A 26,223-nucleotide genomic window follows, 5' to 3' on the forward strand; every position below is an offset into this window, starting at 1 on the left:
TAATATGTCTCCATGTATCCCCCCCCCAACTACATCACTAATATGTCTCCATGTATCCCCCCCCCCAACTACATCACTAATATGTCTCCATGTATCCCCCCCCCCAACTACATCACTAATATGTCTCCATGTATCCCCCCCCCAACTACATCACTAATATGTCTCCATGTATCCCCCCCCCCCTCAACTACATCACTAATATGTCTCCATGTATCCCCCCCCCAACTACATCACTAATATGTCTCCATGTATCCCCCCCCCCCCAACTACATCACTAATATGTCTCCATGTATCCCCCCCCCCAACTACATCACTAATATGTCTCCATGTATCCCCCCCCCCCAACTACATCACTAATATGTCTCCATGTATCCCCCCCAACTACATCACTAATATGTCTCCATGTACCCCCCCCCCTCAACTACATCACTAATATGTCTCCATGTATCCCCCCCCCAACTACATCACTAATATGTCTCCATGTATCCCCCCCCCCAACTACATCACTAATATGTCTCCATGTATCCCCCCCCCCCAACTACATCACTAATATGTCTCCATGTATCCCCCCCCCCAACTACATCACTAATATGTCTCCATGTATCCCCCCCCCCCAACTACATCACTAATATGTCTCCATGTATCCCCCCCCCCCAACTACATCACTAATATGTCTCCATGTATCCCCCCCCCCAACTACATCACTAATATGTCTCCATGTATCCCCCCCCCCCCCAACTACATCACTAATATGTCTCCATGTATCCCCCCCCAACTACATCACTAATATGTCTCCATGTATCCCCCCCCCCCAACTACATCACTAATATGTCTCCATGTATCCCCCCCCCCAACTACATCACTAATATGTCTCCATGTATCCCCCCCCAACTACATCACTAATATGTCTCCATGTATCCGCCCCCCCCAACTACATCACTAATATGTCTCCATGTATCCGCCCCCCCCAACTACATCACTAATATGTCTCCATGTATCCCCCCCCCCCAACTACATCACTAATATGTCTCCATGTATCCCCCCCAACTACATCACTAATATGTCTCCATGTATCCCCCCCCCCCAACTACATCACTAATATGTCTCCATGTATCCCCCCCCAACTACATCACTAATATGTCTCCATGTATCCCCCCCCCCCCAACTACATCACTAATATGTCTCCATGTATCCCCCCCCCCCAACTACATCACTAATATGTCTCCATGTATCCCCCCCAACTACATCACTAATATGTCTCCATGTATCCCCCCCCCCCAACTACATCACTAATATGTCTCCCCCCCCCCCAACTACATCACTAATATGTCTCCATGTATCCCCCCCCCCAACTACATCACTAATGTCTCCATGTATCCCCCCCCAACTACATCACTAATATGTCTCCATGTATCCCCCCCCCCCAACTACATCACTAATATGTCTCCATGTATCCCCCCCCCCAACTACATCACTAATATGTCTCCATGTATCCCCCCCCCCAACTACATCACTAATATGTCTCCCCCCCCCAACTACATCACTAATATGTCTCCATGTATCCCCCCCCCCCCAACTACATCACTAATGTCTCCATGTATCCCTCCCCAACTACATCACTAATATGTCTCCATGTATCCCCCCCCCAGCTACATCACTAATATGTCTCCATGTATCCCCCCCCCCCCAACTACATCACTAATATGTCTCCATGTATCCCCCCCCCCAACTACATCACTAATATGTCTCCATGTATCCCCCCCCAACTACATCACTAATATGTCTCCATGTATCCCCCCCCCCCCAACTACATCACTAATGTCTCCATGTATCCCCCCCCCCAACTACATCACTAATATGTCTCCATGTATCCCCCCCCCCCAACTACATCACTAATGTCTCCATGTATCCCCCCCCCCAACTACATCACTAATATGTCTCCATGTATCCCCCATGTATCCCCCCCCCAACTACATCACTAATATGTCTCCATGTATCCCCCCCCCCCAACTACATCACTAATATGTCTCCATGTATCCCCCCCCCCCAACTACATCACTAATATGTCTCCATGTATCCCCCCCCCCCAACTACATCACTAATATGTCTCCATGTATCCCCCCCCCCCAACTACATCACTAATATGTCTCCATGTATCCCCCCCCAACTACATCACTAATATGTCTCCATGTATCCCCCCCCCCAACTACATCACTAATATGTCTCCATGTATCCCCCCCCCCAACTACATCACTAATATGTCTCCATGTATCCCCCCCCCCAACTACATCACTAATATGTCTCCATGTATCCCCCCCCCCAACTACATCACTAATATGTCTCCATGTATCCCCCCCCCCAACTACATCACTAATATGTCTCCATGTATCCCCCCCCCAACTACATCACTAATATGTCTCCATGTATCCCCCCCCAACTACATCACTAATATGTCTCCATGTATCCCCCCCCCCCCCAACTACATCACTAATATGCCCCCATGTATCCCCCCCCCCCCAACTACATCACTAATATGTCTCCATGTATCCCCCTCCCCAACTACATCACTAATATGTCTCCATGTATCCCCCCCCCCCAACTACATCACTAATATGTCTCCACGTATCCCCCCCCCCCCTCACTAATATGTCTCCATGTATCCCCCCCCCCCAACTACATCGCTAATATGTCTCCATGTATCCCCCCCCCCCAACTACATCACTAATATGTCTCCATGTATCCCCCCCCCAACTACATCACTAATATGTCTCCATGTATCCCCCCCCCCAACTACATCACTAATATGTCTCCATGTATCCCCCCCCCCCCAACTACATCACTAATATGTCTCCATGTATCCCCCCCCCAACTACATCACTAATATGTCTCCATGTATCCCCCCCCCAACTACATCACTAATATGTCTCCATGTATCCCCCCCAACTACATCACTAATATGTCTCCATGTATCCCCCCCCCCAACTACATCACTAATATGTCTCCATGTATCCCCCCCCCCCCAACTACATCACTAATATGTCTCCATGTATCCCCCCCCCCCCCAACTACATCACTAATATGTCTCCATGTATCCCCCCCCAACTACATCACTAATATGTCTCCATGTATCCCCCCCCCCAACTACATCACTAATATGTCTCCATGTATCCCCCCCCCCCCAACTACATCACTAATATATCTCCATGTATCCCCCCCCCAACTACATCACTAATATGTCTCCATGTATCCCCCCCCCCAACTACATCACTAATGTCTCCATGTATCCCCCCCCCCAACTACATCACTAATATGTCTCCATGTATCCCCCCCCCCCCAACTACATCACTAATATGTCTCCATGTATCCCCCCCCCCAACTACATCACTAATATGTCTCCATGTATCCCCCCCCCCAACTACATCACTAATATGTCTCCATGTATCCCCCCCCCCCAACTACATCACTAATATGTCTCCATGTATCCCCCCCCAACTACATCACTAATATGTCTCCATGTATCCCCCCCCCCCCAACTACATCACTAATATGTCTCCATGTACCCCCCCCCCCAACTACATCACTAATATGTCTCCATGTACCCCCCCCCCCCAACTACATCACTAATATGTCTCCATGTATCCCCCCCCCTTCTCTTGTTACCTCCTCTCATGCTCACCTCCAGGACTTCTCCCGAGCCTCTCCCATCCTTGAAACTCCCTACCCCAATCTGTCCGCCCTTGTGATCCCTGAAAACTCATCTCTTCAGAGAAGCCCCTCCCACCTCCATACAACCCATCACCCCACGTGTTCCCCTCACCCTACTGTATGGTAACTGTACCGTCTCCCTTAATAATGTAAAGTGCTGAGCACAGTGTTGGCGCTATATATTCCTGTATAATACCCCTCCAGTACACCCCCCCCCCCGCAGTGTTTCCCATTAATATTGTAAAGTGCTGAGCACAGTGTTTAACACTTAGGAGTGTCTCCAGTGCCCCTACACTTTTCATTATCTCCCCCCCCCCCCCCCCCCCAGCAGGAAGGGTGTCCTCATCTCTTCACTATCCTCCCAAACCACCCCCCCCCCCCCCCAGCAGGAAGGGTGTCCTCATCTCTTCACTATCCTCCCAAACCACCCCCCCCCCCCCAGCAGGAAGGGTGTCCTCATCTCTTCACTATCCTCCCAAACCAGGGTAAGTATCCCACATCCCACTCATCCAAAGGGATTGTCCCACCCCTTATCATCCCCCCCATTAATTGTTCCTGACCCGGGTATTCTCTTCTCTTCCCTTCCTGACTGATACTGCCCCATCATGTGACGCTTGTCAGGTGACTGTCTGTGCTCCTCTGATAGGTGGAGCGGCAAAGGAGGAATGGAACTACGTGTCAGTGAGGAAAGACGCCAACATGTTCTGGTGGCTGTACTACGCCGATCACCCTACCAAGAACTACACCCAGGTGCCGCTCGTCATGTGGCTGCAGGTGACTACACTTCATGTCTGTCCTCCTGTCCGTCTGTGTCCCCTGTCTGCCCCCACCACCCCCTCCCCCCCCCCTGTCTGCCCTCCCCTCCCGTGTCCCCTGTCTGCCCTCCCCTCCCGTGTCCCCTGTCTGCCCTCCCCTCCCGTGTCCCCTGTCTGCCCTCCCCTCCCGTGTCCCCTGTCTTCCCTCCCCCCCTCCTGTGTGCTGTCTGCCTGACCGCCTGCCCGCCCTCCCTCCCGTGTGCCTTCTGCCCGCCCTCCCTCCTGTGTGCCGTCTGCCCGACCGCCTGCCCGCCCTCCCTCCCTCCCGTGTGCCGTCTGCCCTCCCTCCCTCCCGTGTGCCGTCTGCCCTCCCGTGTGCCGTCTGCCCTCCCTCCCTCCCGTGTGCCGTCTGCCCTGCCTCCCTCCCTCCCGTGTGCCGTCTGCCCTGCCTCCCTCCCTCCCGTGTGCCGTCTGCCCTGCCTCCCTCCCTCCCGTGTGCCGTCTGCCCTGCCTCCCTCTCTCCCGTGTGCCGTCTGCCCTGCCTCCCTCTCTCCCGTGTGCCGTCTGCCCTGCCTCCCTCTCTCCCGTGTGCCGTCTGCCCTGCCTCCCTCTCTCCCGTGTGCCGTCTGCCCTGCCTCCCTCTCTCCCGTGTGCCGTCTGCCCTGCCTCCCTCTCTCCCGTGTCCCCTGTCTGCCCTGCCTCCCTCTCTCCCGTGTCCCCTGTCTGCCCTCCCTCCCTCTCTCCCGTGTCCCCTGTCTGCCCTCCCTCCCTCTCTCCCGTGTCCCCTGTCTGCCCTCCCTCCCTCTCTCCCGTGTCCCCTGTCTGCCCTCCCTCCCTCTCTCCCGTGTCCCCTGTCTGCCCTCCCTCCCTCTCTCCCGTGTCCCCTGTCTGCCCTCCCTCCCTCTCTCCCGTGTCCCCTGTCTGCCCTCCCTCCCTCTCTCCCGTGTCCCCTGTCTGCCCTCCCTCCCTCTCTCCCGTGTCCCCTGTCTGCCCGTCTGCCCGTCTGCCCTCCCGCGTCCCCTGTCTGCCCGTCTGCCCTCCCGCGTCCCCTGTCTGCCCTTCTGCCCTCCCGCGTCCCCTGTCTGCCCTTCTGCCCTCCCGCGTCCCCTGTCTGCCCTTCTGCCCTCCCGCGTCCCCTGTCTGCCCTCCCGCGTCCCCTGTCTGCCCTCCCTTCCTCACCGTGTCCCCTGTCTGCCCTTCTGCCCTCCCGCGTCCCCTGTCTGCCCTGTCTGCCCTTCTGCCCTCCCTCCCTCCCTCCCTCCCGTGTCCCCTGTCTGCCCTTCCCATCCTCCTCTCTCATCATTGCTTGTCTCTCTATTTGTCTCTCAGGGTGGTCCTGGAGGTTCTGGTTGCGGATTCGGTAATTTTGCGGAGATCGGACCCCTCGATGTGAATCTGAAGCCCCGAAACAGCAGCTGGGTATGTCGCTGCATGGAACGTTCTTCAGGCTTTAGGTTACGGACCTTTTGACCCCTCCCCCCTTTCCCATAGTATCCCCCAGGTACAGATCATCCTCTATTCTTACACCCTTCCCCCTTTCCTGCTGTATCTCTCAGGTGCAAGTTCCCGTCCTCCTGGCCCCTCCCCCATTTCCTACTTTATCGCCACCATGAACTTACTTCTTCATCCCTCCCAATCACATGATATATCCTCCAGGTACAAGATCATCCATACCCCCGCTCCCTATTCCAGCTCTGTCTTCCAGGGGCTGGTCCCCATCTTCCTGACTCCTCCCCTTTCCTGTTAGCTCCCCCAGGTACAGGTCCCCATCTTCCTGACTCCTCCCCCTCTCCTGTTATATCCCCCAGGTACAGGTCCCCATCTTCCTGACTCCTCCCCTTTCCTGTTATATTCCCAGGTACAGGTCCCTATCTTCCTGACTCCTCCCCTTTCCTGTTAGATCTTCCAGGTACAGGTCCCCCATATTCCTGACTCCTCCCCTTTCCTGTTATATTTCCAGGTACAGGTCCCCATATTCCTGCCTCCCCTTCCTGTTCTATCCCCAGGTACAGGTCCCTATCTTCCTGACTCCTCCCCTTTCCTGTTATATCCCCAGGTACAGGTCCCCAATATTACTCCTCCCCTTTCCTGTTATATCCCCAGGTACAGGTCACCATCTTCCTGACTCCTCCTCTTTCCTGTTCTCCCAGGTACAGGTCCCCATCTTCCTGACTCCTCCCCTTTCCTGTTCTCCCAGGTACAGGTCCCTATCTTCCTGACTCCTCCCCTTTCCTGTTCTCCCAGGTACAGGTCCCCATCTTCCTGACTCCTCCCCCTCTCCTGTTATATCCCCCAGGTACAGGTCCCCATCTTCCTGACTCCTCCCCTTTCCTGTTAGCTCTCCCAGGTACAGGTCCTTATCTTCCTGACTCCTCCCCTTTCCTGTTATATCCCCAGGTACAGGTCCCCATCTTCCTGACTCCTCCTCTTTCCTGTTCTCTCAGGTACAGGTCCCCAATATTACTGACTCCTCCCTTTTCCTGTTCTCCCAGGTACAGGTCCGTATCTTCCTGACTCCTCCCCTTTCCTGTTCTCCCAGGTACAGGTCCGTATCTTCCTGACTCCTCCCCTTTTCCTGTTTTCCCAGGTACAGGTCCCCATCTTCCTGACTCCTCCTTCTCTCCTGTTATATCCCCCAGGTACAGGTCCCCATCTTCCTGACTCCTCCCCCTCTCCTGTTATATCCCCCAGGTACAGGTCCTTATCTTCCTGACTCCTCCCCCTCTCCTGTTATATCCCCCAGGTACAGGTCCCCATCTTCCTGACTCCTCCCCCTCTCCTGTTATATCCCCCAGGTACAGGTCCCCATCTTCCTGACTCCTCCCCCTCTCCTGTTATATCCCCCAGGTACAGGTCCCCATCTTCCTGACTCCTCCCCCTCTCCTGTTATATCCCCCAGGTACAGGTCCTTATCTTCCTGACTCCTCCCCCTCTCCTGTTATATCCCCCAGGTACAGGTCCCCATCTTCCTGACTCCTCCCCCTCTCCTGTTGTATCCCCCAGGTACAGGTCCCCATCTTCCTGACTCCTCCCCCTCTCCTGTTATATCCCCCAGGTACAGGTCCCCATCTTCCTGACTCCTCCCCCTCTCCTGTTATATCCCCCAGGTACAGGTCCCCATCTTCCAGACCCTCCCTCTTACCTGCTGTATCATCCAGATGCAGATTCCCATCCTCCTGACCCCTCCCCCTTTCCGTCTATATCCTCATATACAGATCCCCATTCTTCTGACCCCATTCCCGCTATCCCCCCCCCCCCCCTGATACAGATCCCCATTCCCGCTAATTCCCCCCCAGATTCAGATCCCAATTCCCGCTAATCCATGTTTCTGACCCATCCCCCCAGGTGCAGGTCGCCAGTCTGCTGTTTGTGGACAATCCTGTGGGCACCGGATACAGCTACACCACCAACAGTGGAGCGTTTGCCAAGGACGTGGACACCGTCTCCAGGGACATGCTGGTCCTTCTCAAAGAATTCTTCAACTCAAAGCCAGATTTCCAGGTGAGTGGTGGCAGCGGATGGTGATCGGAAATGCCGTGGCACTGTCCTTGACGATACTTTTTTTTTTTTTTTTTTTTTTAATTTGCAGCACAGCGTGATTCATTGTAATCCTGCCTGTAGGGACACAATCCCTGCACATTGGGGGAAGGGGTGGAGCTTTGAAGCAGTGGGTGGGTTTTGTGTCAGGGAGGCGGTTGGCATATTCTTGCCATGTCACCTGATGTAGCCGGCGTTTTATGGCTGCAAAGACAATGACGGCACATGAAGGAAGTGACTTCCAAGCCTACAGGTCCCGAGCGCCCCCCTGTGTGCAGGGGCGGTCCCAGGGCGAGCGCCCCCCTGTGTGCGGGGGCGGTCCCAGGGCGAGCGCCCCCCTGTGTGCGGGGGCGGTCCCAGGGCGAGCGCCCCCCTGTGTGCGGGGGCGGTCCCAGGGCGAGCGCCCCCCTGTGTGCGGGGGCGGTCCCAGGGCGAGCACCCCCTGTGTGCGGGGGCGGTACCAGGGCGAGCGCCCCCCTCTGCGGGGGCGGTCCCAGGGCGAGCGCCCCCCTGTGTGCGGGCGAGTCTCATCTCTATGGCCTCTTTTACACATGCACCTGGAATGTATTCCCCCCCCACGGGGCGGTGCTCTGAGCTCCCAGGCAATGCACAAAAGGGCTCACTTTCGCGCCCCCCCTCCAGGAGGGTGATGGAAGTGCAGCCCATGCAGGCGTCTCCTATAATCTAATTGCTCTGACTGTCTCTGGATGTGATTTATTATCCTGTGTGCTGATTTATCCCGGCAGGCGATCCCCTTCTACATCTTCTCCGAGTCGTATGGAGGAAAGATGGCGGCCGCAATTTCCCTGGCGCTACACAAGGTAAGATCCGTGCAAAGTACACCTCTCGTAGTCATGTGGAAGAGCGGGGGTTGTGCACACAATCTGCAGGGAAAGGAGGCGGCTTCCTGTTTGCTCCACCCCCCAATTCATTTTAACCTTTTTTAACAAAAAATTTATTCAGTCTGTATCTAATTTTCATGGCGGACTTGGATGGCTCCTCCCCTTGTAGTGAAGGGATAAAGGAAGATCTTTCTTAGGTGTCCTGTTAGTTCCTGGGGGGGGGGGGAAGAACTGCTGAGACGGGGGGTGGTTTCTTCCTGCCTATAGAAGGACCTCCAGACCTCCTCTGTGACCTCTCTGCAGATGTTGAAGTATTGAGTGTATGATCCCTGTCTATAAGTCCCCCCCCCCCCCCCCCCAGTGTATGATCCCTGTCTAGAAGTGCCCCCCCCCCAGTGTATGATCCCTGTCTAAAAGTGCCCCCCCCCCCCCCCCCCCCAGTGTATGATCCCTGTCTAGAAGTGCCCCCCCCCCCCCCCAGTGTATGATCCCTGTCTAGAAGTGCCCCCCCCCAGTGTATGATCCCTGTCTAGAAGTGCCCCCCCCCCCCCCCCGGGTGTGTGATCCTTGTCTAGAAGTTCCCCACCCCCAGGAATGTGATCTGACTGTTCGTTGTCTTTCCTCGTAGGCCGTCCTGGCGGGTGACATTAAGTGTAATTTCGGGGGAGTGGCTCTCGGAGACTCATGGATCTCCCCCATTGGTGAGTACAGTCCACGCCTCCAGGTTTAATCTGAAGCCAGCCCAATACCACATACCGGGGGTAGGTAACCTCGGAGAGGTGGAGATCTCCCTGAACAACATTATAGAGTGCAAAGACCACCGGGGTCCGGCCCCAATTTTAATTTTTTTTTTTTTAAAACGAATTACCTGGCAAGGCTGAACTAAGGAATAAAGAAAGCTTCGAGAAAAATTATAGAACAAATGTCACTGTGAGAATATAAACTTGGCCTATCCTAAAAGGGGACGGTGACGGCAGGGCAGTGTCAGTCGGTCGGTGCGGCAGGTAACGGTGCCGGTCGGGGTGGCAGGGGACGGTACATGGGGGTCAGTGGGGCAGGGGACTGTGTCAGTCGGTGCGGCAGGGGATGGTGTCACTCAGTCAATGCGGCAGGTAATGGTGCGTGGGGGTCGGTGGGGCAGGGGACGGTGTCGGCGGGGCAGAAGGGGAAGTGTCACTCAGTCGATGCAGCAGGAGACGTGTCAGTGTAGCAGGTAACGGTGCGTGGGGGTCAGTGGTAACGGTGCGTGGGGCAGGGGACGGTGTCGGCGGGATGGAAGGGGACGGTGTCACTCAGTCGATGCGGCAGGAGACGTGTCAGTGTGGCAGGTAACGGTGCATGGGGGTCGGTGGGGCAGGGGACGGTGTCAGTATTTTTTTTTTTTTATTATTATTTATATTTTTTAGCAGCTCTGTTGGGGGATTTTTGTGAAATATTGGAGGTCTCAGCAGAGCCCGGATATTTCACCTTTGAGGTCTACAGCCTCAGAGGGAATGGACAGGAAGAGCTCTGTGCAGAGGCAGGTTACTATGCTTCAGTTATGAATGGGCACAGTAATTGATCAGTAGAGATCGCTCGCTGTGTTCATTCAGAAAAGGAAGGGGTCAGTAAATTGCATATTTTACCAGTCCCTCTCTCTTCTCTCCATCCTGACCCATCCCCTGCAGCAGCCGGCAGGAGAGGAGGGAAGCCGGGAGTGCTGGGGAACAGGGGAGCCCACCAGGGGGCCCAGGTAGCAGAAAGAGAGACCCAGACAGGAGCAGCGGCCTCTGCATTTACTAGAACCGATTTACCTTTCCTCCTGCAGCAGCTGGTGGGAGAGGAGTGAAGCCGGCACTGCGGGTGTACAGGGTGGCCCAGGCAGCAGAAGGTAGAGAGACCTGAACAGGAGCAGCGGTGGTGGAGCCGATCCCCTTTCCTCCTGCAGCAGCTGGTGGGAGAGGAGTGAAGCCGGCACTGCGGGTGTACAGGGGGGCCCAGGCAGCAGAAGGTAGAGAGACCTGAACAGGAGCAGCGGTGGTGGAACCGATCCCCTTTTCTCCTGCAGCAGCCAGCAGGAGAGGAGAGAAGCCAGCACTGCGGGGGTACAGAGGAGCACACAGGGGGCCCAGGTAGCAGAAAGAAGAGTGACCAAGACAGGAGCAGTGGCCTCTGCATTTACTGGAACCGATTACCTTTCCTCCTGCAGCAGATGGCAGGAGAGGAGGGAAGCCGGCACTGCGGGGGTACAGGGGAGCACACAGGGCCCCCAGGCAGCAGAAGGAAGAGAGACCTGGACAGGAGCAGCGGTGGTGGATCAAATCCCCTTTCCTCCTGCAGCAGCTGGCGGGAGAGGAGAGAAGCAATCATTGCGGGGGTACAGAGGAGCACACAGGGGGGCCCAGCCAATGGGAAGAGTGAAAATTGGGTGTAGAATGGATGCAGGAGTCCTAACCCAGACCGGTGAATTCTCCCACACAGGGTATAATGGTCTTTGATATGGGGGGGACACTGCGCTGCTTGTGGGGGGTCATACTAACCGGTCACATGTCTTTCTGGGGGGGTCATACTAACCGGTCGCATGTCTTTCTGGGGGGGTCATACTAACCGGTCACATGTCTTTCTTTGTTGGCAGACTCGGTGCTGAGCTGGGGGCCGTATCTCTACAGTATAGTAAGTACAGCCGGGGGGGGGGGGGGTTTTGTGATAGACAATGGACCCAATTTCTACAGACCCCCAGACTGGATCTGTGGGAGGGTGATCTTGGGGAATCTGTGGGAGGGAGATCTGAGGGTTCTGTAGGAGGGATATCTTGGGGGATCTGTGGGGTTCTGTAGGAGGGAGATCTTGGGGGATCTGTGGGGTTCTGTAGGAGGGAGATCTTGGGGATCTGTGGGAGGGAGATCTGAGGGTTCTGTGAGAGGGAGATCTGAGGGTTCTGTGAGAGGGAGATCTGAGGGTTCTGTGAGGGGGAGATCTGAGGGTTCTGTGAGGGGGAGATCTGAGGGTTCTGTGAGGGGGAGATCTGAGGGTTCTGTGAGGGGGAGATCTGAGGGTTCTGTGAGGGGGAGATCTGAGGGTTCTGTGAGAGGGAGATCTGAGGGTTCTGTGAGAGGGAGATCTGAGGGTTCTGTGAGAGGGAGATCTGAGGGTTCTGTGAGGGGGAGATCTGAGGGTTCTGTGAGGGGGAGATCTGAGGGTTCTGTGAGGGGGAAATCTGAGGGTTCTGTGAGGGGGAGATCTGAGGGCTCTGTAGGAGGGATATCTTGGGGGATCTGTGGGGTTCTGTAGGAGGGAGATCTTGGGGATCTGTGGGAGGAAGATCTTGGGGAATCTGTGGGAGGGAGATCTGAGGGTTCTGTGAGGGGGGAGATCTGAGGGTTCTGTGAGGGGGGAGATCTGAGGGTTCTGTGAGGGGGGAGATCTGAGGGTTCTGTGAGGGGGGAGATCTGAGGGTTCTGTGAGGGGGGAGATCTTGGGGAATCCGTGGGAGGGTGATCTTGGGGATCTGTGGGAGGGGGATCTGAGGGTTCTGTGAGGGGGTGATCTTGGGGATCTGGGAATCTGAGGGAGAGAGGTTTGTGGGATCTGCTTGTCAGGTTGGGTGTTGTAGGCTTGTACAGCACCATGGTATGTGATGGTGACATATGCATAGATCTAAGGTTGGTCTCATGTCTCAGTCTCTGCTGGATGACAACGGTCTGAAGGAAGTTCAGAAGGCGGCGGACTCGGTCCAGGATGCTCTCAATAAAGGACAGTATGAGGAGGCGACACAACAATGGTCCATGACAGAAGATGTCATAGAAGAGGTAAGAATTGGCTGCTGTCCCAGAGCAGCCCACCAGGGGGCGCCCCTGCATTGTGAATACATTGTACATACCAGTCCACCAGGGGATATCCCTGCACATTGGAGACGCCAGTCCACCAGGGGGCACCCCTGCATTCTGAATACATTGGAGATACCAGTCCACCAGGGGGCGCCCCTACATTCTGAATACATTGTACATACCAGTCCACCAGGGGGGCACCCCTGCATTCTGTATACATTGTACATACCAGTCCACCAGGGGGGCACCCCTGCATTCTGAATACATTGTACATACCAGTCCACCAGGGGGCACCCCTACATTCTGAATACATTGTACGTACCAGTCCGCCAGGGGGGCACCCCTGCATTCTGAATACATTGTACATACCAGTCCACCAGGGGGCAGCTCTACATTCTGAATACATTGGAGATACCAGTCCACCAGGCGGCACCCCTGCATTCTAAATACATTGTACATACCAGTCCACCAGGGGGTGTCCCTGCATTCTGACTACATTGTACATACCAGTCCACCAGAGGGGCCCCTACATTCTGAATACATTGTACATACCAGTCCACCAGGGGGCGCCCTGGCATTCTAAATACATTGTACATACCAGTCCACCAGGGGGCACCCCCGCATTCTGAATACATTGTAGATACCAGTCCACCAGGGGCGCCCCTGCATTCTGAATACATTGGAGATACCAGTCCACCAGGGGGCACCCCTGCATTCATTGTAGATACCTGTTATTTGGGCATCTTGTTTGGGATATAAGGTGATCTGGATATTAGCGGCTCTCAGGAACAGAAATGGGGACAGGAGTGTCGGGAGATTTTTCCAATGATTTGATCCAATAATAAAAGGCGGAATGGTTTGGATTTGCTCTGAGCGGAGTCCCGCTATAACTTTATTCGCAGAATACGGACGGAGTGAACTTCTACAACATTCTGACCAAAGACTCTCTGATGTCAGGAAGTGGTGAGAAGAACACCCCAAAGTTCCAGAATCTGGCTCTAGGTGAGTGCGTCTCTGGGTTACCCAGCATCCCTCACTGCAGGCGGTCATCACTTCACCTATTCATCCTCCTCCTTCTACAGGAAGCCTCTACCGGCGGCATTTGCTGCCTCTGCAGGCCGATGACCTGTCCGAGTTGATGAATGGACCAATCAGAGCCAAGTTGAAGATTATTCCAGATACTGTCACATGGGGAGGTAAGATGCCTGGCGGGGGGGGTGGGGGTGGCGCTGCGGCGGGGGTCCTCGTGCTCCACACATAACCTAGTCTTCTCTTCATCCTCCAGGCCAGTCAGCGGACGTCTTCTCCAACATGGCCGGGGACTTCATGAAGCCGGTGGTGAGCGTTGTGGATGAGCTCCTCTGTGCGGGGATAAATGTCACCGTCTATAACGGGCAGCTGGACCTCATTGTGGACACTGTGGGTAAGGAGGACGGCATGCAGGGGGAAGTCAGCGCCCAATCCACCCACCAATGACATTTCACTTTCCAGTGCTCTCCGAGGGTGGGGGGTGCAGAATCCATAGTCCAGGCGCCACGTCACCATGGCCACCAGAAGTTTGAATGCTCCCCACACGCCGAGTAACCCCCCCCCCCCCCGCTATGTATCCAGGGTTCCGCTTGCCTATCTGCAGGCCCCTGGACCAGCATAGCAGGTGCCCCCGTGGAGAGGTGGCGGGGGAGAGGACATGTTGCTGCTCTTTTTCCCCTCCTTGTTGCCCTGAAAGTGACACGTGATGTCACTTCCGGGTTGCTGTTGACAGTTTCCCGCCCATCAAAGCCGGGAAAGAATGTAACGCAGTGCGGTGTGCATTACATTCGGTGGAGCACTGGACCCTGGATGTCTCATTATCCCCTGTATGACCGCCCGCCGCAGTTATAGTGCGGTAGGCAGCCGCTCCCAGGTAAATCGCCGTACATGTACAGCACTCGCTCTAGGGGGCGAGGGCACAGGTGGGGCTGCGCTGATGAGGGCACTGGTGGGGCTGCGCTGATGAGGGCACTGGTGGGGCTGCGCTGATGAGGGCACTGGTGGGGCTGCGCTGATGAGGGCACTGGTGAGGCTGCACTGATGGGCACTGATAAAGTTGTTAATATTTTATTTGTGTAACTTAATTCTGCATAACACATTTAACAGTGTAATTTCTTGAGATAATGTGTGAGGGCGTGTTTAGGGGCGGGGCAGGGTAGGGATTGGGTGGGGCAACTGGTGCCGAGTAACCCTTAAGGCTTTCAGGACTTGAAATTTGGAGCCCTGCTCTGGGGTGTCTGCTTTCAGAAAATATATCATGTTTGAGGGTTTAGGCACCTCCTTAGGCATAGGGAATGTGTCGCCCCCCCCCCCCCCCTCCTTAGGCACTGGGAATGTGTCGGCCCCCCCTCCTTAGGCACTGGGAATGTGTCGGCCCCCCCTCCTTAGGCACTGGGAATGTGTCGGCCCCCCCTCCTTAGGCACTGGGAATGTGTCGGCCCCCCCTCCTTAGGCACTGGGAATGTGTCGGCCCCCCCTCCTTAGGCACTGGGAATGTGTCGGCCCCCCCTCCTTAGGCACTGGGAATGTGTCGGCCCCCCCTCCTTAGGCACTGGGAATGTGTCGGCCCCCCCTCCTTAGGCACTGGGAATGTGTCGGCCCCCCCTCCTTAGGCACTGGGAATGTGTCGGCCCCCCCTCCTTAGGCACTGGGAATGCGTCGGCCCCCCCTCCTTAGGCACAGGGAATGCGTCGCCCCCCCCTCCTTAGGCACAGGGAATGCGTCGGCCCCCCTCCTTAGGCACAGGGAATGCGTCGGCCCCCCCTCCTTAGGCACAGGGAATGCGTCGGCCCCCCCTCCTTAGGCACAGGGAATGCGTCGGCCCCCCCTCCTTAGGCACAGGGAATGCGTCGGCCCCCCCTCCTTAGGCACAGACTCCCATATTTGAGGTGCTTCCTTCAGCATTGCTCAGTCTCGGTTCCCCCTCTTGTCTTCCAGGTCAGGAGGGATGGGTCAAGCAGCTGAAGTGGAAGAAGATGGACCAGTTCAAGAGCCTGCACTGGAAGCCGCTGCATCTGCAGTCCCGAGAGACGGCGGCTTTCTACAAATCCTGGGAGAACTTTGCCTTCTACTGGATACTTAAAGCTGGGCACATGGTAAGAGGACCCCCGTATACCATCTCCTCTCTATTCACTATACTTTATACATGAACTGGCGGAGATTCCTCTGTGCCGGGAGAGCGCCCTCCTGTGGAGGAGATTCCTCTGTGCCGGGAGAGCGCCCTCCTGTGGAGGAGATTCCTCTGTGCCGGGAGAGCGCCCTCCTGTGGAGGAGATTCCTCTGTGCCGGGAGAGCGCCCTCCTGTGGAGGAGATTCCTCTGTGCCGGGAGAGCGCCCTCCTGTGGAGGAGATTCCTCTGTGCCGAGAGAGCGCCCTCCTGTGTTCACAATGCATCAAGGCAGCCAATCTGAACACCACCTGGAAAGTTAGCGGAGAGAGTGATTCCCAGATTCTAGAGGGATCCCACAAGTATGGCTCCGCCGCCTCCTGTACATTGATCCAAGCTGTACCGATATAACCGTGTAATAATATCCTTTAACCACTTCCCCTTCGGAAAATGTACCCCCCTTCATGACCGGCCATTTTTTGCGATACGGCACTGCGTTACTTTAACCACTTACTGACCAGCCGCCATAGTTTTACTGCCGCAGGTTGGCTGTAATATGTGAAACGACGTACCTGTGCGTCACTTCATGTAATAGATGGTGGGGGGGCGCGTGCCCCGCCTGAGGCACGCACGCACACATGCCGATTGGCCAGAGGGGGAGCCAATCAGCAGCCACTCATGATCGCTCCCCATGCAGACAGAACGGCGGTCTGGCAATGAAAACACAGCAGACCTCTATTCTATCAGAGATGAACACAGGGATCCTCCTATTTAGGAACGCAGGTCTCTGTATTCATCCACCCCCCCCCCCCAGAAAACACCCCCTAGGGACACATTTAACCCTTTGATCACCCCTGGTGCAAACCCCCTTCCCTGCCAGTGTCATTTTTACATTGACCGTGCATATTTTTAGCACTGATTACTGCAGTAATGTCACTGGTACCCCCAAAAGTGTCAAAAATGTCAGTCAGGGGTCCGATCTGTCCGCCGCAATGTCGCAGTCCCGCTAAAAATCGCAGATCGCCGCCATTACTAGTAAAAAATAAATAAATAAAAATGACAAATCTTTCCCCTAGTTTGTGGATGCGATAACTTTTGTGCAAACCAATCAAAATACGTTTATTGGGATTTTTATTACCAAAAATATGCAACAGAATACAAATTGGCCTAAAATTATGAAAAAAAATATATATATTTTTTTTTTATTGGATGTCTTAGAGCAGAAAGTAAAACATTTTTTTCTCTTACGTCCTCCGACAGTCGCCGCCCCCATCCAAGTCCTCACCAATGGGTATTGACCTTTGCTCCGTAGGAGTAGCTAGGCAACAAGAATTGTTAATACAAAAGCTTTTAGCATAGACACACCCCTAGGGGCTGTCCCCTCAGTCAATACCTCCCTGCACCAGCATTCCCAACTCAGTTTTCAATTGCCTAGCTTAGGGGTAGCAGGCTTTCCTGTGCTGGGGCTTCAGTCTCAGCCTTCTACCCTTTTTGATTTTATTTCAAAGTATTTTTCTTTTCTTTAACTAGCTGTTATTTTGTCAGCTTTAGTTTAGGGTTCTTCAGATGAAGATGTTCATGCGGAGCTGGGTCTCGGACTGGCTGCCCTGGATCTCAGGGCTGAGTGCCAGATGGATCCCCAGCCTGCCATCGAGCGTTCAGCTTAGGTTTGCCCTGGCACATTGAACGACCCATCCCTGTTCGCTGCAGGGATGCTGCCTGTGAGGTGGCTACCTCCACTGGACGCCATGCTGCGGTCTATGGCTGCAGTCCACAAGCGTCCTGGCTGCGGCACTCCCTGTCTGCCTTGATAGCGGTTTGTCGCTGGAGACGGCTCCCCACGCCATCCGGTACGGTAAGCACCTTTCTATGTGGGGACCTCTGTCTGGGGTGTCAGTCTATGGCTGTGTGTTCCCCTCATGTCTGTGTAGGGGGGCTCCCTGATGTGATCCCTGTGTGGGTAACAGTTTTTATTCACTACTATGTGGTGGGGGACCTCTCTCTCTTTTTTTCTCTCTCTTTCTCTCTCTCTCTCTCTGTCTCTCTTTTTTTCTCTTTCTCTCTCTCTCTCTCTGTCTCTCTTTTTTTCTCTTTCTCTCTCTCTCTCTCTCTCTCTCTGTCTCTCTTTTTTTCTCTTTCTCTCTCTCTCTTTCTCTCTCTCTCTTTCTCTCTCTCTCTTTTTTTGGTTTTTTGGTTACTGTGGGCTAATGTGGCTTCTCCCTGAGCCTTGTACAGGGTTGCAGTGCGGTGTGCCTTTGGCGCCAATCGGCGCCATCTTGCGTGTGGCATGCTCGCTCGATCCGAGCACATGTCGGCGGCCATTTTATTGTAGCCTCCACTCACTTCTACAGGGCAGCCATTTTCCCTGAGCCCATTGCATTATGTAGTTCAGCCTTCCTTGCCTCACAGCGATCGGTGGCAATAGTCTGCAGGCTCTGCAGGTGCTCCCTCCATGATTTTCTGTGCTATCCTTCCTATCTCAGCATACTGTGAGTATTGCGGTGGGCTGCGCTCGCCGCGGCTTTTAAAGGGCCAGTGCCTTTTTTTCCCAAATCATGTTTGGCATGGATTCACAGGATAGCAAGTTCCCCTCCAGCTCTGGTGGGGAACCCCGGGTCTGCTGCACCCCCCGTGGGGTCTGATTTGACCGCTGTAGTGGCATTCTTGGGGTCGCATATGCAGGTGCTGGTGGCTGAACGTTCTGCGACATAGAGGGCCAGGTTATCTATTTCTTCTAATTCAGATGGTGATATGGCTGCTGTGGCTGAGGATCTCTTGCCCTTTTGGGGTCTGCAAGGGAGGCAGAGGTTGAAGGGGTTGATACTTCTCCCCCAGGCTCGCCTGAAGAGCTTGCACTCATGGATGGGCTGCTCCCTTCTATCTAAGACACGCTGCACCTGGAGGATGGGCTCACTCCTCCGGCTATGGTGTCCTCCTTTGGGACACATAGAACCCGCAAACGGCGCAGGTTTTCCCCTGCCCTGCTGAATTTAATCACGCTGTTGTATGAGCTATGGCGCAGTTTAAAGAAGCCCTTTACGGTGCCCAGTCGGTTTAAACTGCTTTGTCCTTTTTGCGCCCTCCGCTGAGGAGCATTGGTGCGTGGCGCCCCAGGTGGAACACAAGGCTACCCTGGTTCCCACTGACGATACCCCGGTTTTCCGGGATCCTACGGACAGGAGGTTGGAGTCTCTTGTCCGTCACGCGTATATGCTGGCGGGCTCTATGCTCAAACCTATTTTCGCTTCTGTCATGGTGTCTCAGGCGGTGGCAGACTGGACTAAGGTGCTCAGTCGCACCCTCGTGTCTGATTCTGCCCCACCGGCTACGCTGGAAATGGTGGACCAGATTCGTCAGGGGGTCATGTATTTGTGCAATGCGGCCTTGAATGCGGCCCCTTTAGCTGCACGCCTGTCTAGTGTCGCGGTGCCTATCCGTCGACTGATCTGGCTGAGGAGTTGCTCGGCTGACCAATCGTCTCGCAAAACGGTGGCTGGTGTTCCCTATGCTGGGTCTCGCCTTTTTGGCGAGGCTTTGGATACTCCGGCGAAAGGAGTCGCTGGGGGCAAGAGCACTCTGTTGCCCCAGAATCCGTGGAACAAGTCCTTTCGTGGCAAGCGGGGCATCGCTTTTAGACCCTCTTAGGGGTTCTTTCGTGCCTTTACGTCGCGTTCGAGGGCAAGCCCTTCAAGGCCAAGGTGGCCAGACGGAGCCCTGGGCGGGTAAGCAAAAGTCCGGCCAAGCCGGCTCTGCGCCCCGTTCCAAATCTGCCTGAAGGGACGCCCTCACCCGTTTCTGGGGTGGGGGGACATCTGCGCGGTTTCCTACAACCTTGGCTGACCCGCATTCGGGACAGTTGGGTTCAGGAAATCGTTCGATCTGGTTACAAGATCGAATTTCTCTCTCGGCCGGCGGGCGGATTTTTTCCCTCGAATCTTCAGCTGTCTCCGGAGCGCTTGCAGGATCTGCACCTGACGGTGCGGGCCCAGGGGGTGGTGGTTCCGGTGCCTCATCGGGACAGATTTCGGGGGTTTTACTCCAATCTGTTCACTGTGCCCAGAAAGGAGGGCAAGGTGCGTCTGATTCCGGACTTGAAAGCTCTGAACCGCTTTGTGCGGGTTCGCAAGTTCCGCATGGAATCTCTGCGCTCAGTGGTGGCTGCCCTGAGTCCGGGGGAATCCATGGCCTCCATCGATCTGAAGGATGCGTACCTGCACATCCCCATTTTCGAGGGTCCCCAGAGGTACCTTCGATTCGCCATTGCGGAGGATCATTACCAATTCGTGGCGTTGCCTTTTGGTCTCGCTCCGCGGGTTTTTACCAAGGTGCTGGCGCCGGTTCTGGCCCTGTTGCGAGCACAGGGCATTGCTGTTTTGGGGTATTTGGACGATATCCTGATAACGGTCGAACGCCAGTCAGAGCCTGGTGACCGACCTGTCCACCACGATGCGGACTCTGCAGGAGTTCGGTTGGACTATAAACATTCCGAAGTCGACTCTGTGTCCTTCGGTTCGTCTTCCCTACTTGGGAATGATTCTGGACTCTGTCCAAGCCAAGGTTTTCCTGCCGGAAGAAAGCTTCGGACTCTTCAGGACGAGGTCAGGTCCCTCAGGGACAACCGGCACTCGTCTCTCCGGACATGCAGGAGATGTCTAGGGTTGTTGGTCTCGGCCTTCGAGGCGATCCCCTTTGCCCAGTTTCACACGCGAGGTCTCCAAGCGGAGATTCTTGCCGAGTGGGACGGGCGGCTGCAATCCCTGGATCTGCGGATCTCGTTGAGCCACTGCACCAGAAGGGATCTTCTGTGGTGGCTCCAGTCCCCGGCGGTGTCGGGGGGCAAGTCTTTTCGTCCGTTGCTGTGGACTGTGATCACCACGGATGCCAGCCTGTCGGGCTGGGGTGGTGTTCTGGGCGTTTTGTCCACCCAGGGAACTTGGTCGGAGGAGGAGTCCTCCCTTCCGATCAACATTCTGGAATTGAGGGCGATAAAGCTTTGCCTTCTGCGATGGACAGACCGGCTTCGGGGCCGTCCAGTTCGGGTTCAGACGGATAATGCCACCGCGGTGGCCTACGTCAACCATCAAGGGGGCACCAGGAGTGCCCGAGCGGCTCGGGAAGTAGCTGACTTTCTGTCTTGGGCCGAAGACGCACGTCCCGGCGATAACGGCAGTCCACATTCCGGGGGTGGAGAACTGGCAGGCGGCCTATCTGAGCCGCCAGACCCTGGACCAGGGGGAATGGTCCCTTCACCTGGATGTCTTCCAGATGTTGTGCGAGAAGTGGGGTTCCCCAGTTGTGGACCTGTTCGCGTTTCGTCTGAACAACAAGGTGGAAAGGTTTGTGGCAAGGACGCGCGATCCTCGGGCAGACGCCTCAGACGCGTTAGTGGCGCCCTGGCATCAGTATCGTCTGATGTATGCCTTTCCACCGATTCAACTGCTGTCCAGGCTCCTTCGCAGTTTAGCCTCGGAAACCGCACACGGTGATTCTGGTGGCTCTGGACTGGCCTCGCCGGTCTTGGTACGCAGACCTCGTAAATCTGGTAGTCGATGCTCTGTGGCGTCTGCCGCTTCGAGAAGACCTTCTGTCTCAAGGACCGATATTCCATCCTGCTTTACAGTCGCTGGCTTTAACGGCCTGGCTGTTGAAAGCAAGGTCCTGAAGGATAGGGGGTCTCTCCCCTGAGGTCATTCCCACTTTGATCAAGGCTAGAAAAGCCTCTTCAGGAAGAATTTACTACCGTACTTGGAGAGCATACTTTGCCTGGTGTGAGTCCAGGGGGTATTCCCCTCGCTCATACTCGGTGTCAAGAGTGTTGGCTTTCCTCCAAACTGGAGTGGACCAGCGTTTGGCGTTGGCCACGATTAAGGGTCAGATTTCTGCGCTGGCCGTTCTTTTTCAGCGCCCAGTGGCGTCTAATTAATTGGTTAGCACCTTTGTTCAGGGGGTGCGACATTTGGCCCCTCCTAGGAGGGAACCTTTGCCTCCGTGGGACTTGAACTTGGTTCTGTCCGTGTTACAACAGGCTCCTTTTGAAAAGATCAGGGAGATCTCGTTGTCTCTGTTGTCCAAGAAGGTTGCCTTTTTGGTGGCGATCACTTCGGCTCGCAGGGTGTCGGAGCTGGCGGCTTTGTCCTGCAGCTCTCCCTACCTGGTGATTCACAAGGATAAGGTGGTCCTGCGACCTGACCCATCCTTTCTTCCGAAAAGGATCTCGGATTTTCACCTTAATGAAGACATTGTCTTGCCTTCGCTCTGCGCGAAGCCTAAGCATCCGAAGGAGGTTGCCTTACATTCCTTGGATGTTGTCCGGGCGATCAGGGTTTACCTGTCGTCCACTAAATCCTTTCGCAAGTCGGATTCCCTCTTTGTCCTTCCTGAGGGACCTCAGAAGGGCATGGCGGCATCGGCTGCGACCATCGCCAAATGGATCAGACAGATCATTGAGCTAGCCTATGCCTTGAGGCTCCTCCTTTCCCTGTGAAGGCGCACTCTACCAGGTCTTTGAGTACGTCTTGGGCTTTCCGGCATCAGGCTTCTGTGGCTCAGGTGTGTAAGGCGGCGACTTGATCGTCCGTTCACACATTCTCAAAATTCTATAAGGTGGATGTTCAGGCTTCGGCTGATGCCGCCTTTGGCCGTGAAGTTCTCAGTGGGGCAGTTTCTTAGGGACCCTTGTTTTTTTGTGGGCCCTTGGTTATTGGGGTGTTTTACCCCTGGGTTACTTGTTTTCCTGGGATGTTGCTCCTGTTGAGCACGTTTTTCCTGTTGCCCAGTTGGTTCTCTTACTGTGGTAAAGTTCCTTTCTCTGATGTGGGTACTGCGTTGCCTTTCTACGGTTGCGTCTCCCACCCCTCATGTCTACACTGCTTTGGGACGTCCCATTGGTGAGGACTTGGATGGGGGCGGCGACTGTCGGAGGACGTAAGAGAAAACTTAATTTTTGTAAAATCTTACCGTAAAATTCCTTTCTCTGAGTCCTCTGACAGTCGCCGCCCCCCGCCCCTCTTTTGGGGTTTTTGTGTACTCTTACTGCTATGCTACCAAACTGAGTTGGGAATGCTGGTGCAGGGAGGTATTGACTGAGGGGACAGCCCCTAGGGGTGTGTCTATGCTAAAAGCTTTTGTATTAGCAATTCTTGTTGCCTAGCTACTCCTACGGAGCAAAGGTCAATACCCATTGGTGAGGACTTGGATGGGGGCGGCGACTGTCGGAGGATTCAGAGAAAGGAATTTTACGGTAAGATTTTACAAAAATTCAGTTTTTTTTTTTTTTTTTTTTTCCCCCAAAATTGTCGGACTTTTTTGTTTTTATAGCCCAAAAAATAAAAAAACGCAGAGGTGATCAAATACCACCAAAAGAAAGCTCTAATTATGGGGAAAGAAAGGACATCCATTTTATTTGGGTACAGCGTCACACGACCGCGCCCCTATGTCGATTCACGCAGTCAAACTGTGGCGGGTGGTCAGCATGTGGTTAACTGATACGCTGTACCCAGATAAAATTGACGTCCTTTTTTTTTCCACAAATAGAGCTTTCTTTTGCTGGTATTTGATTGCTGCTGCAATTTTTTTTTTTTTTTTTTATTGCGCTATAAACAAAAAAAAAAAAAGCAACAATTCTGAAAAAAATATATATTTTTCACTTTCTGCTATATTACATTCCCAATTAAAAAAAAAAAAAAAAATTAAAAATCAAATTTTTTTTTTTTTAAATTTTAGGCCAGTTTGTATTCTGCTGCATATTTTTGGTAAAAAAAATAAGTCCCAATAAGCGTATATTGATTGGTTTGCGCAAATGTTATTGCGTCTACAAACTATGGGATAGATTTATAGACTTTTTTTTTTTTTTTTTTTTTATATATTAGTAATGGCGGCGATGGCTGCGGTTTTTTTTTTTTTCAGGACTGCGGCTGCGGCGGACAAGTCTGACACTAAATGACACTTTTAGGGACCAGTGACACCATTACAGTGATCAGTGCTAAAAATATGCACAGTCACTGTACTAATGACACTGGCAGAGAAGAGGATAACACCAGGGGCAATCAAGGGGTTAAGTGTGTTGCTAGGGAGTGCTTTCTAACTGTGTGGGGGATGTACTGACTGCAGGAACAGAGAGATCTGTGTTCCTTGTCTGACAGAACAGCGGTGTGCCTTGTGTACATAAACAGACCGCAGTTCTGTCATCCTTCTGAATGGTTGTGGGTGGCCAGATTGGCTCCCGCTGTGTCCATTTACAACGGGAGCGCGGCTCTGGCCCCGCCCCTAGAGCCCTTTTACAAAATCGCGTATAAGTATGTTTTTTTTTTTTTTTTTTCTTGCATTTCAGAGCCTCCCTGCCGCAGTAAATTTTCGTGGGGCGGTCCACTTGGATAATCTATCACTATAAAGGGGGATTAGATATTACATTTAACAAAGAGTCACTGGTGTCTTGTGAGTCTACCCAAGGGCCCCACATTTTGGTAAACTTCATTGGGCCCCCCCCCCCCAGCCTCAGAAGTTAAAGGGATATTAACCACTTAAGGGACCAGGCCTATTTCTGACACATGGGGTTATATACCAAGCTGAGGACTGCCCATGGGCCAGGTGGTTTTTGTTCTGCCTAGTCCTACTCCTGGAGGATATAACCCAATAGTTATGATTTATGGAGCGCCGTGTCCGTCGAAATTAATTTTATGGTAAGTACAAAAATCCAATTTTCATTTTTTTGCTTAGAAAATTACTTAGAACCCCCAAACATTATATATATATATATATATATATATATATATATATATATATATATATATATATATATATATATATATATATATATATATATATATATATATATATATATATATATATATATATATAATATAGCAGATCCCCTAGAGAATAAAATGGAGATTGTCACACCGTATTTGCGCAGCGGTCTTACAAATGCAATTTTTATGGAAAAAATTTAAATTTTTTATATTTACTGGCTCTGTAATGGATTTGCATAGAGCAGCCCCAATCCTCTTCTCGGATGCTTTTGCTGGCGCTCCTGGCTCCTCCCCCGCCGAGTGTCAGCTGTCACCATGAGGAGAGCAGACAACCGGCTTCTGTTAGACATCTATACTGATTATCACTGCTGCCTCCTCCTCAGGGTCCGACCCTGTTGCCTTCTCATTGGTGTCAGTTGGTGCCACTGGTAAGCATTGATGGGTGGCACCTATGGGCACTGATTGGCGGCACTTATGGGTCTTAAGTATGAAAACTGATTGGCACTACTGACGGGTGGCACTGGTGGGCACTGATTATTAGTCCTGATGGGCACTGGTGGGGACAGTTTGGGACTGATTTACATAGGCCGGTAATTGGCTTATTTTGTTTCTCAAGCTGAAAAAAAAAAAAAGCTGCTGTCTGGCTTCTGTTTAGGACTGTTTCTCATTGGCTGACAGCTGATCATGAACTGTGATTGACTTAGTTCAAAGAAAAAAAAAACAAACCTAAAATTGTCATATAGATGCAGTGTCGCATGACTGTGTAATTGTCATTCAAAGTGTGACAGTGCTAACGATTGGGCTGGGCAGGAGGGGGTAAAAGTGGGTGGTATTGAAGGAGTTAAAACAATTGATTCTTTACAATCATTTTAAGTCCAACCAGAACTCTGATGACAATAGTCTCCTCCATTCATCTGAAGCCTGGGGCAACAAAGCTCTCATCACATTGGCTGTCACACAAGGCCGTGTACCAATCAGCAGCTTCCATCCTCTCTATTGGCACAGAGCCAAGTTGCGCCCTCCCCCCCCTCTCAATGGTAATCCAGGAGATGAGGATTCTGCACCAATCACAGAATATGTGAGATTCTTGTATTTTATAGAATCCGTTCATAAAAGTTACGCTTCCTCCTTCAAGAGTCTTGCTGTGTGACTGCTGAGCAGACTCCGCCTCCCATCCGGAGGATTATATGGATCCTGATGTTGTGTCTCCCTCTGGTAGGTTCCATCTGACCAGCCGGAGATGTCTCTGAAAATGCTGCGCATGCTCACCAACCAGCAGGAGTGACTGCGGGCGGAGCCAGCAGGATCCTGGCTGCCAAGAACAAAAATTGCTGAACTGCCTTCATACGGGTTCCAGAATGCTTTGCTGTGGATCGGCACCAAATAAACCTGTGATTTCCCTCTCCTTTAATCCTTCCACCTCCACCTCCTTCCCGTTCCACCTCCACCTCCTTCCCGTTCCACCTCCACCGCCTTCCCGTTCCACCTCCACCGCCTTCCCGTTCCACCTCCACCTCCTTCCGCCTTCCCGTTCCACCTCCACCTCCTTCCGCCTTCCCGTTCCACCTCCACCTCCTTCCGCCTTCCCGTTCCACCTCCACCTCCTTCCGCCTTCCCGTTCCACCTCAACCTCCTTCCGCCTTCCCGTTCCACCTCAACCTCCTTCCGCCTTCCCGTTCCACCTCAACCACCTTC

The 26,223-nt window shown here is 53.6% G+C and overlaps 1 protein-coding gene across 1 annotated transcript; it reads left to right on the forward strand.

Moving 5' to 3' along the window:
* Positions 1–4,284: 4,284 nt before the first annotated feature.
* Positions 4,285–25,941, forward strand: SCPEP1 (serine carboxypeptidase 1; the record flags this gene model as incomplete). Its single annotated transcript, XM_082272894.1, has 12 exons — positions 4,285–4,479; positions 5,790–5,879; positions 7,806–7,961; positions 8,744–8,818; positions 9,468–9,540; positions 11,454–11,491; positions 12,499–12,627; positions 13,548–13,647; positions 13,728–13,841; positions 13,931–14,068; positions 15,613–15,770; positions 25,748–25,941. Coding segments are annotated over 12 exons (1,332 nt in total), but the record flags the coding sequence as incomplete, so codon positions are not given.
* Between the last annotated feature and the right edge of the window lie 282 nt (positions 25,942–26,223).

Source organism: Pelophylax lessonae (genome assembly GCF_965119305.1).
Source record: "Pelophylax lessonae genome assembly, chromosome: 11".
In the NCBI taxonomy this organism is placed as follows: domain Eukaryota; kingdom Metazoa; phylum Chordata; class Amphibia; order Anura; family Ranidae; genus Pelophylax; species Pelophylax lessonae.